The sequence below is a fragment of the Ursus arctos genome, unplaced genomic scaffold (genome assembly GCF_023065955.2).
Source record: "Ursus arctos isolate Adak ecotype North America unplaced genomic scaffold, UrsArc2.0 scaffold_3, whole genome shotgun sequence".
In the NCBI taxonomy this organism is placed as follows: Eukaryota; Metazoa; Chordata; class Mammalia; order Carnivora; family Ursidae; genus Ursus; species Ursus arctos.
Window position 1 is genome coordinate 58,974,124 of NW_026622985.1, and position 12,376 is coordinate 58,986,499.

Below are 12,376 nucleotides of genomic sequence, written 5' to 3' on the forward strand. Positions count from 1 at the left end.
TGGGCACCTGAGCCGATAAAAATCCAATCGAGCTCTACAAATGAAAATAGCAAATATTTTTAAAAATTTTTTTACAGCATATAAAATTGTATAAAAATATCAAAGCAAGAAAAAAGGAAAATGTATACTCTACAGTTCTATATCTAGAATCAGTTACTGGACAGTACCTACGGCTGTAGGTTTTTACTATATATCTATGTATATTGGTGTGCGACTCCGTCTCTGTACCATCATACATATACCCACTCAACGACAAGGACACAAGTATACAGATACCTACCCCAAGACAGATCGTGACAGAGCAGCACAGACTCTACAATAATGTGCCTCCAGGGCAATCTACTTAAAAGCCAATCCATAGCTATTGAGTTTTAATGGGCTTTATTTTAAATGAATTATCCTGTACCATAACCTGGCAGAGAAATGCTTCTTCAGGCTAAGAAGCCAGCTCCCATGAAAATACGTGGGTGAAGGTCAGTGATCATGGCTGAAGCTAACCAAAGGTGAGAGCCTCCATGAGGACACCGACTGGCCTGCTCCAGCCAGCATTTATACCCAGAGATGCATGGTCTTCCCAAAGGAGGTTGAATAAGTATGCCCCGAGGGAGCTGAAAGGGCCCCCCCCCCCCCTGCTTCTCCTGGCTCAGTGGATAGCAATCTCGGCTGGGTCCAGGTTCACTGAGGGAAGCCAGCCATGGCCAGTGTTGATGCACTTCTACTTGGGAACAGGAAGCAGAATAAATATAAATTCATCTCAAATACATCTGCAATGCTTTAATGAAAAATGGGAGAGGTGGGGGTGGATTAGTTAAAATAACCAGGAATTAATGTTCAAATGGACTTTCATGAATTTTTCAGTCCGGGTCTCCCACTGTACCCACGCTTGTTTAATGTAAAAACAAGGTGTTCTTTCAATGAAACAATTCTTGATGACCGCACACTTGCCTGGAGGGATATACCGTCTTTTACAAATGTCTACTAAGAACATCCGGAGGACTGCTACCCATTTTTTCTAACCTCTCTGAACTCAAATTAACTGAACTCTGCCAAATGTTCTCGGTGGCTCTGCTACCATTCTAATTCTACTGTCACCTCAATGCTCAGGCTCTTTGACGAGAGGAAATCTTAACAACTGAACTCTGTTCTTGCCAGGTAATGTGTCGCCGGTTCTCAGAGGGATGTTTCATAGAAATATTGTGCTGTTCATTACAGTTTTTTCATTAAGTTCATTTTCTAAGTGATAATCAGGCCTTTAATGATGGAGCAATATTGATGAATCATAAGTATTACTTTCCATTTATTCACACATGAGATCCAATATAACATCATTACTGCAGCATTAAGTTCTTTAATGTCCAATTTTGCTGTGGTTCAGTGCGGTTCCAACCATAATATCAGCAGAGCAGAACTGGGCAATGATTGCCCACGCTGCACATACAGGATCTTCTCTTTGCTGCAAGACCAGTCCACTTTGGATTTTAACTATTTCAACTTGGATTATAATTAAATCCACTGGTATTTCATATAGATGGATGTCATCGTCCCTTTTGGAAGAACAATTTCAGATAAATCCGGTCTTGTTTTGTTTTTATTTTATTTTTCTTAAATCCAAAAGCCATAGAGAAGTTTTTATTTTTTTCATAAACTGGGCTCTGACAATTTCCCCCAAACCACCTGCAATTTCTCTCCCTTATGATAAGCTACTTATGTCACTAGGGTATGTCTGCATATCCTTAGAAAGTCAGCCTTTAGTGATATGCTTGGCATATAGGAGATGTTGGGCTTCGTTGGCACTCACAGGTGGATAGCAGAATGCAGCTGGACAGTTGTGCACCTGCTTCCCGAATGCTGACTGTGTGCCGGGCCCTGTGGGGGGAGGGGACCACAGCACTGCAACTCCTGTTGGGATGTGTGGGGATCGCAGAATCAGAACAAAGTTTCCAACTGGAATCCCCTTTATTGGGGACCTAATACTGTGTACATTGGCTTTAATCTCAGAATCTTCCCTCTCGTTATGAGAAAAAGATTTAGTGCTTTCTTTCTTTTGTTTTCCCCCATAGTCCACAGGGGACATTATGAAGTCATGTTTATCATGTAAGTCTCTGCTCTAAGGTTAAGAATAGAAGAGAATATTTCTATCTATCTATCTATCTATCTATCTACCATCTATCTATCATCTAATCATCTATCTATCCATCATCTATCTAAAGAAAAGTGATCCATGATGGAAGTGATACAAAAAGACCAGTATTCTTACTCCCAAAATATGGATTACAAAATTGGTCTCCATCTTTTCATCTGCGTTCTGCCTCACATCCCGTCTTAATGTTTCTCTTGACTTTCTCACTCTTCGAATTTACTAAAGGCATAGTTATAGGAGGAAAATATAATACAATGGCTTTAGTTCTCTGCAAATGCAATAAACAGGCACACTAGATTCTTCTTTGGCTCTGAGATGTTTAGATACTATTTTCCTGTTTAAGTATATCAGGTCCTTCATGGGATCCTTTCAGATGTTTTCCATAGTTTTTAAAAGATTCAAGAATGAAACAGATAATGGAAGAAAATGCATTTAAATGTAATGGGTTAGAAATGAGTCTCTTGCCTGCTGCCATAAGTTATTAGGGCTCGTAACATAAGAAAGGCTGGCACGAAATAAAAGATGGAAGAAAGACCTCCCTATGGATCCGTCATTATGCCTCAAAACCTACCACATCCACAAAACCTGGATGTAGAGCTCTTAGGTGACGTAGGGACCCAAACTTTAGGGTTCACTTCATTTGGAAAGTGTTCCACCCAGGGTCATGTAGAAATTGTGGTTTGTCAGTGGTGGAAATGTCCCTACTGCTTTCTCCACATACTGGTCAATTCTTAATTCAGGTGTGTAAGCCCTTGCTTTCTATGTGACAGTGTAATACTGAGTAAGATTTCAGACTCCATGCAATGGAAGGATATGTGTCCCATATCGCTGCTCCTTTGCAAGCTGTTTCAAGAGAACAAAAAGACTACAGAAAGTGCGCCAGAGCTCTGGAAATAGTGTTCTTCTAGTCAATACGGACTTGGGATCATGATTTCAATGTTTTATCAAGTCCAATATTAATGTATACCACAATAATACATTGATTTATATTTTTTAAAAGTAGATAATATTGCATTTTTACTCAATGTCCCTTCCAAATACTTTTTAAGGGTTTAAAGATGAGTTACATGGAGTTTTGCTTTTCCACACTGAGAATTCCAGAGTTCTATACTGAATGAAACTCTCTTCCCACTCTTTTTCAGCTAATTAATGACTTAAAGCAAATGGAAAATATTACCATCTTTATTGTTGCTAGAAAAAATGGCTATATTCCTATTTCTTTTTCAGATATTGTTTAGTCTGACTCGTTACGAGTATAAAAGGGAAGTTGTAAGCTTTCTGTTTTGACCGGCTGCAAAGCTCTACCTAAGAAAGTACAGAACAGAAATGAGGTAAAAGGTTCAGGTTCCAAGATGAAAAATTTGAGATGCCCTGGTTGTATTTCGTTCCTATATGAAACCATACCACCTCGAAGAGCAGAGTTTGCAAACTGATGTCCCACGGATGGAGTGCAGGTTACAGGCATGCTTTTTTCGACCAGCACAGTCTTTGGAGATTTCTGAACTCATTGCCAATATTTAAAAATTTGGAGAGGGTTTATATAAAACCCTAGGTATCTAGACCCCCATTGCTACATAGCACTAATCCTGTAGCTGACCAGTCCCTGCCCCCTTTCCACAACACACACGTCAACAAACAAAAGGCTCCAATTCCTCACAGTCCCTACTGCTCCTTAGTGCCTCACTGGTACCAACTGCCATTGATCACAGTAACTCTGACATTACATGACTTACTCATTTACTTGACCTATGAGGCCCCACATTATTTAGTGTCACTGTTATGAAAAGCAGAGGGAGCAACAGCAAACTATGTGTTATTACAAGGCAAAATGTAAAAAGCTGACCAAAGAATCATGTTCAAATATCAGTACCAACTGGGCATTCTACACAAGAGTTCTTCAGATCTTTCTGTTGGGGAATATGTCAGCAAGGCAAGAGGCTCTGTGGACTACATACACGGTCTCCTTTCATTCTGAAGAAACAGCAACATTTTGCCTTAGTAATAAGAAGATCTTTTAAATGTTTGTTCTGGTGTTTTTAATGTAGAAATTAAACCTGCAATGGGGAATACACCTAAGCCTACCATCTAGCTCTCTCTCTCCCCCTATTACTAACCCAATTCTATCACCAGCATACTCATGGGGTTCCCCTTGGGAAGGACTCAAAGATTCCTTTGTGAACCATACCACCTTTTAAGAATCAGTTTTATCCAAATCACACCATTTAGACCCATAACATTACCCTTTACTTAGACTTCACTGGATCCCATTTTTGACTTGAATTCAAGGGGTGTATCTTTATTCTCTTTCCATGCTACATCCATGACTCTTGCTTTTGATTTGTGCTATTAATGATCTCCTATGTGTTATTTTTAAAGACTCACTAAAATGAGAAGAATTATTTGACATATTTCCCTGATACTAATTCCCTTAGCACTTCCCTGAATAGAAAGAAGAGTGATTAAGTGAAACCATAAATATCCAAAAGAAGAGGACCGGCCCATGGTAAAAATTTTGGTAACCACTTAGTTATGGACGCTACCCAATGAAAACAATATGTCTCCCACCTAAACAGTATGGTCATCAGCGGAAACATTCAGGTTTATATTGATGAATGCACAGATAAATTAAGCATTTACAAATAAAGAGTCCTATCGGATAATCTCTAAAAAAAAGAATTTCATATATAAATGGAAAGACAAGCATAAGAACAATTTTTAAGTCTGAAAGGAAATTGGAGAAAAAGAAAGTTCCTGACTCAGGAAAGAACCCCCAGAGACTGGCATCATCATCTTAGCTGTGATGAAGGGCCAGCACGGCTATATTCACCATCAGTAGCCAGTACAAAAATAACAATTTAAAGGAACGGCATCGACAGTTGTAAAATGGCAATTACTGTGCACGTGGCTTTCTCAGGCCTCCCTCAGCATATCCAGGGTGTCCATCCTCATCGGGCCAGACAGGTGCCTTGAAAGCCAGGGCATTAGCAAAGAATTCTGAGGAAGTACCTTTATGTTTTGTTTCTGTTTGTGCAAAAAGCTCAAGTTGTTTTATTTGCCTGGGGGAGGATTCCCCAGAGTTCTTAGACCTCAAACCAGTCCCCAGAGAGCCATCTCTTGGAATGAGGTGGCATGAGGGAAGGCCAAGTGTGGGGGACTTGATTCTCAAAGTTGGACACCTTCCCCAGTTATGGGTCTTTGTGGAAGGAGGAGAAGGAGAATGAAGCAGCTCAGCTAAAATGATGCAAGACACTGGCAGCCTCTTTTATTGTATGTGAGGTGTGTTTTACTCTTCTGAATCTGAAAAAAAGAAAAAGAAAAAGAAAAGTGTCAATGCTGCCTTTCCCCCCCGCCCTTCTCCACCCTCCGGGTCTGAGGAGAAGAAAATCTGAGGAACAAAAAAAAGGGGGAGGATCAATTAAACATTTCCATACTCGTCATTGCTGTCTCCTTTGTAGCACCGTTTGCTCTGTTCATAAAGGGAAACTCTCAGTGGAGAATTTTAAACACTGGTTACATTAGAAATCTTAATAGTTACTTTCAACTTGATTATCAAACATGTGGTTCATGCAATATGGATACTAAAATACCTTATTTTGCAACCAAGATGACAGTGACTGTCAGGTCTGGCCAATATGCCTCAGGGGTCAGTGAGATTGGAAGAAATCAGATTCATCAAATTCCAACAATTTCCGTACCAGAAGCAATGCTCCTCTCTCAGAATTTTTGCACCCCCACCTCCCCCTCAGAGGCTTTCCCAAGATTTAAAGCAAGATGTGTCCCAACTGAAATCATTACGCAGGTGGGTAAATCACCTGACTTCTCTCCTGGACCCAGAGTGAGGTGGTGGAGGAAGAAGACAAAGATGGAAACTAGACTAAGTTAATGGAAATAGACAAGAGTGGATTTTTTTTCCCCACCTGGCATACTCTACCCCGCACAAGCTCACTGGGCTTGGACAGAATTTCTAAAAAGCAAGCAGACAAACAAAAACCATCATGTCATTGCTTCCCATAAATGTTCCAGGTCTGTAAGTCATCATGCCTTATCATTAGAGAGGGTTCCCTCCTGTGCAGGGCTCCAAAGGGAGAGGAGTACAGTGGCTTAGATTTTAAGGATAACACCATTTACCTACAGAAATGTTAGGAGTCCTTAGTGGATAAGGAACATTTCCTATTCAACTTGAAAGACTAAGAGACTGTCTTAAATGAGACTTAGTTGAAATCAGGCAGCGAACTAGTTGAGAAAAAGGAGAGCCCTACCTAATCTTTTGTAATTACTATCAATTCTCAATTTTCCAGGGGCCATTGCTCCAATCCTTCTGTTGTTCCTCTTTCTTCATTCTGGTCCCATGTATGTTTACCCTCCATCAGCACCTTCACCCATTTGGGAGAAGTAACAGAAACGAGAAAAACTTCTGACCGGTTTACGCTGATACCCGCATTGGCAGTGAGGGAAGTCACCAGTTGCCTCTCTGGAACTAGCCAGTGAGGGAAAGGGGTAAAACAAAAGCTGAAATCAAGGACTAGAAATTTCCCCCTGATTCTGATCATCTGAGCAATTTGGTCTGGGTGGGAGTTGCAAGACAGCAGTCCTCCTCAGTGCTCTGGGCCCCGCCATTATCCGTTTGAGGTCCTATGTAATGAGACTCCTTTCAGACTGTCATCATAGCACTAACCACCTTAGGAGATGTCCCCAGGCCCTCAACTATAGAACCCAATTTGATTATGATGATATAAGTCTGAGGTTGATTTTTTAATAAATGACGAATTGGTTGGAAGGATGCTAGGGACAGCTGACAAGGACCACTGTTATACCCAGTAAGCCTCAATTAGCCAAGAAGGGAAGGGATGCACATCTTCTCTCATGTGGCCTCCATGAACAGTGGCCAGCTGTCCAGCTTGCGGGGTTCCAGAGATGGAAAGGAGTCCATCTAGGATCTTAATGGACCCCAGAGACCCTTGAAAGAAGACCTTTCTTCTTTTCTAGTCATTGCTTCTGAGTAAGATGAGAAGTGACTGGCTGTGGCTCTCCACCCTCCCCTCCACAGTCTTCTGGTCAAGGGATGGAGGGAAAAGGTAAATAAAGGAAACGTGTGTCTAAGCTGCACCTGTGTTCATTAAGTACAACCAACAGTAGAAGATGCTCTGGAGCTGGGTCTGGGACCTGAATGACCGTCCTAGTCTTTCCAAGCACATGCTCTCTCTAAAGTAGTTTCCGTTTATAAATCTCTTCGGGCACTTGCTGGAAGTTGCCTTATACCACAGCTACCTGCAAGATGCTCTACCCAGACTAGTAGATTCCTTGAGGGCAGGGAAAACATCATTTATCTTCATAACTCTTTGCATATATTACAATGCCTGACACATTGCACATGCTCAACCAATTATTTTTTAATTGAAAGGAAGTGAATTAAATAAGCATCAGGTAGATGGGGCAGATAGAGAAGCATGATGATGAGCAGGAAGTCTCTCCACCCTTTCTGGAAATCTTTTCATAGCAGGAAATAAAAACTAGAAAGAAAATCATAAATGTCTTTATTTTATATTTTATTCAATACCAAGGTACGGTATGTTAAAAAAATGTGTATTTCCTTCAAAGAACTTGCCCCACTGTGGAAACTCATGTCCCAGAGAAGGGACACCTGTTGTGCAGGTGGCTTTGACATGGTCTGTAAATCAGGCTTGCTCCTCACTCACTCCACACTTCCCCCTCAACTTTGAGTGTCCTATATTTGCTTTGTTGCAGTTTCGTTTTATCTTTGTTTTCAATTTAAACTAAAATTGGATAAGCATTTTAAGCTAAAATTGGGTAAGACCACAAAGTATTATGAAAATAAGTTCCTGAAGATAAGTAAGTGGCCACTCTGTATTTAACTGAGATAAAGGATTATTTTTTGTTCTAGGGCCTTTGAATTCCATTGATTGTAAATCTATGTTGGCTTTTTGGGAGTCCACAAAAAGCAGTTAAACTCAACCACCTTTTTATGACTGATAAGCAGAAATGGTAAATATCTCCACCTAACTTGGGATAATTTGAGAAAATATCTAAGCAAGTGCCATCCACCCACCCACCTCCTGACCAAAGACTTCTTATGTCTCAAAAAGGGGCAGCCATGGAGGCTCTGAACCCTGAAGCACAGGCTGTATGGATTCACAGAACCGTACTTACTCTACGGAAATGAACAACAAAAAATGTTTCAGCAACTTCATTGGGGAAAAAGGAGGTGAAAATTGACACCAGCGAGGCCTTGTTTACCCCACCCTTCCCACACTACTCCTACAGCTAAGTGGAGATGCTATATGAAATCATTTGGTTTAAAGATAATTGTTTTAAGAAGAGGCTTAAATTTCAATTTAACGTGATTTGACTCTCAAAATGTATTTATCTGTCATAATGTTTATTCCTAGATCATCTACAAGACAGTCTCGTCGGAATCTGGCACCAGGCTTGAAAAACAACTGCAAACACTTTTCTTTTTCATTTTTCTTGGTTTTGATTTTTTACAGCCTGATTCAACTATCATCCAAGCTCAAAGAAATAAGCTGACTTGGCTGAGAACAGAGCTGGGATTCAAACCAGATTTTCAGGTTCCAGAAACTCTACCATAGCTGCCTCCGTATGGAGTCAACTTTCTATGAAAACAACAAAATACAGTAAGCAATGGAAAGAAAGAATAAATGTGGCAAAACCAAACCCAAGTTTAGATGTCTAATAGAATTTCTGTGGGGCTTATAAGTGGGTTCTGGTTTGGTTTTGTTTTATAATAATGAGGAAATGCTAAAAACAAACAAACGTTATTTTAGATATAGCTGTTAGAATTTATCCAGGCACAGATCTCACTGTTTTAGGTCATAAGTGCTATTTTAAATAGTTATCACTCAATATCCAAAAGCATGTATTGCCTGCTTTCTCCTTGCCCCAAATGATACTGGATATGATTACAGTATGATTATTCTAAGTTAATTTCACTGCATGTAATACTAATGCTACAGCTCTAAGATAGATGGGCGGATGGATGGACGGATGGATGGATGAACAGATGGACAGACAGACCGAGTAAGTGAATAGGTAAATTTATGGGAGTATAGCTTCCTGAAACCTTGCCTATGCCAACATACTGAGCCTTTAAATTGTACCCATTTAATTCAAATACACAGACTAAGAACAGTACAAAAGATGGTAGTTTTTTTTTTTTTTTAAAGATTTTATTTATTTATTCGACAGAGATAGAGACAGCCAGCGAGAGAGGGAACACAAGCAGGGGAGTGGGAGAGGAAGAGCCTAATGTGGGGCTCGATCCCATAACGCCAGGATCACGCCCTGAGCCGAAGGCAGACGCTTAACCGCTGTGCCACCCAGGCGCCCAAAGATGGTAGTTCTTAGCTCCAACCCTTGCCCAATTTTTTTTTTCTTTTCTTTTGATCCATGGCATCTGTGCTATCACTGAGAATAATGATGGTATTAAACTTTTATTCTCTAACTTTTCTGCCTTCTCCTTCCCTTTACACAGCATGGTTTTTCCAAACTGAAAAATCTGTGAATAACTCACTCTCTTCTGCCCCACACTGCCCAAGGTGTTTTACTGTTGTTACTCTCTTATTAAGAACTTAGTACTTTGGAAAACAGTGTGGAGGTTCCTCAAAGAGTTAAAAATAGAGCTACCCTATGACCCAGCAACTGCACTACTGGGTATTTACCCCAAAGATACAGACGTAGTGAAGAGAAGGGCCATATGTACCCCAATATTCATAGCAGCATTGTCCACAATAGCTAAACTGTGGAAGGAGCCGAGATGCCCTTCAACAGATGACTGGATTAAGAAGATGTGGTCCATATATTTAATGGAATATTACTCAGCCATCAGAAAGAACGATTACACAACATTTGCATCAACATGGATGGAACTGGAGGAGATTATGCTAAGTGAAATAAGTCAAGCAGAGAAAGACAATTATCATATGGTTTCACTTATTTGTGGAACATACGGAATAGCAGGGAGACCATTAGGAAAAGGAAGGGAAAAATGAAGGGAGATGAACCATGAGAGATTATGGAATCCGGGAAACAAACTGAGGGTTTTAAAGGGGAGAGTGGTGGGGGGATGGGCTAGCCTGGTGATGGGTATTAAGGAGGGCACATATTGCATGGAGCACTGGGTCTTATATGCAAACAATGAATCATGGAACACCATATCAAAAGCTAATGATGTACTGTATGGTGACTAACATATCATAATTAAAAAAAAAAAGAACTTAGTACTTTAATACCTAAGGAAACAATGAAAACATTCAACTCCACAAGTACTCCAGGGCCTGGCCCACTCTTGAGAGGAGTAAACATCAGGCATCAACAGCCCCTACCACTCCTTGGTGCAGGTGAGATGACCTAGAGGTGTCTGCATAGGAAAGTTCTGTCTCTGATCGGTCTTTTGAAGCCAACAAGAAGCCAGAGACCATAGAGACCAAGAAAGTCCTTCAGAGAAAGTTAAGGGAGGCTGGAATTTTAGCCCTGAAACATTATGACTGCTCTTCATGCTTTTCTCAATTTTATTACTTCAGGAAAAGCAATATGAGATTTAAAATAAGTGAAAGAAAAAACAAATATTTTTTCTCAAGTTTTCACTGTGGCTCCAGACTAGAAGATAAAAATAGCACGTATTGTAGAGGGCTAATACTTATGAAATACAGATATCATCACTTGAAGATTGTGGTGCCCTTCTGTGGAGAATGCTAAGAATAAACACAAAGCGGAAGCTTCGATACTTGCTTGATACTGCATTTTTAACGGTTCTACTAGCGTGTGGGTGTCTAGAAAAGAAATGGCATTAACAGTGTAGACAGCGCTAGCTCCTGGAATTGGCACATATTTATTGCTAAGGCAGCTGTTAAAGAATTTTTTATAATGTTAATAGAGTTTCTTCAGACAAATGCATTGCTACTTGTGTTCCTCCCACCCTCTGTGTAGAATCTGACAAAATCTAATTTTTCAGGGGGAAAATGAATAAATATTTATTTCATGAATACTAAGAAGTTATTTTTAATCCTGAACATCAGTGTTGAGGGAAAAAAAATCACATTTTACACAGTTCCAAAATTATAATCCTTTCTGTCAGACTGGGTTCCTTTAAAAATACAATGGTACGTTAAGAGTGTAACGAAATGTCTAGAAGATAAAGTGAAACAATGAAAGCTTATATACAAATAATTCTAAGGGAAAAGTTGTTTAAAAAGATTAATTTTGTCATTACCAAAGTGTACCTAATATACTTTTATTTGACATTTCTACTATGTAGTTATTTGGTAAGAGATTGGAATCTAAACGGCTATGTAAAAAGCATGAATTGACTTTAGAAGTTTTCTTTGGTATAAAACAATTTAATTATTTTAAACGCACCCATCTTACATCGTATTAAATAGATTATATCACCTACATATGCAATATACATTTATATGTATATACTATATATATATTTACACAATTGTATATAATATATCTCATATGTGTATATTTGTATATATTTCATATATGTGTGTGTATATGTATATATGTATGTATAGTTGTGTATGTATATTTATATTTCAGTTGCTGTTTTGATACTACAAATGTGAATTTCAAAAGCACAAAAAATGTACAGGAGGATGATAATAGTAGCATGCTACTTGTTCCTTTATAATGCATCATGAGGATATCTTGAGAAGCACAAAGATATTCACTAAACCTAAAAGTATATAAAAATACATTGCTTTGAAATGGATGTTTGTAACTGAAAGAGCTAACTGTTCTGATTCACTGTGACTCATTGATGCTAGAACCATGTGTAAGTAATAGGCTTTGTACTTCCAGGCTCTCAAGAGTATTAAGTCAGTAGTAAAAGGAGCAGGAACATTTTTTAGTTCACCCCATTTGACCACTTCCTACCCATATATCATGGAATGGTTAATAGTCTTCCCCCAAATCCATCCAAGAAACAATTATGTTGGGTTTCAGCATTGCTGAGCTCACAATAACTCTTGTTGGGTCGACCTACAGCACGGCTTCTGAAAATAACTAGAAAATAACACTAAGTATATCAACCAAAATGTTTTAGCAACAAAACCCTCTCAAATCTAATTAGTGAGGTTTTATCCAGATACATGAGAATAACAGGCATCTAAAAAGTAATTTTGCAGTTCTCTCCTCCATTTATCAAACTTCTTGTAGTTTTCCTTTGACAGGGACATTGGAGTGCAGGGTTTA

At 39.3% G+C, this 12,376-nt stretch overlaps 1 protein-coding gene across 11 annotated transcripts in view; it reads right to left on the bottom strand.

Annotated features, from left to right (window-relative positions):
• PDE1C (phosphodiesterase 1C) overlaps positions 1 to 12,376 on the bottom strand; it is a 517,847-nt gene that overhangs the window by 28,655 nt on the left and 476,816 nt on the right. For 2 of the 11 annotated variants that reach the window (XM_026508818.4, XM_048212796.2), the window contains one exon: positions 1,280 to 5,437. The exons of the other annotated variants lie outside the window; for them this stretch is intronic. In XM_026508818.4, the coding sequence (XP_026364603.1) occupies positions 5,424 to 5,437 (14 nt within the window). In that variant the 3' untranslated portion in view covers positions 1,280 to 5,423. Of the gene's footprint in view, positions 1 to 1,279; positions 5,438 to 12,376 lie in introns of those variants that run through there. 11 annotated transcript variants of the gene reach the window in all.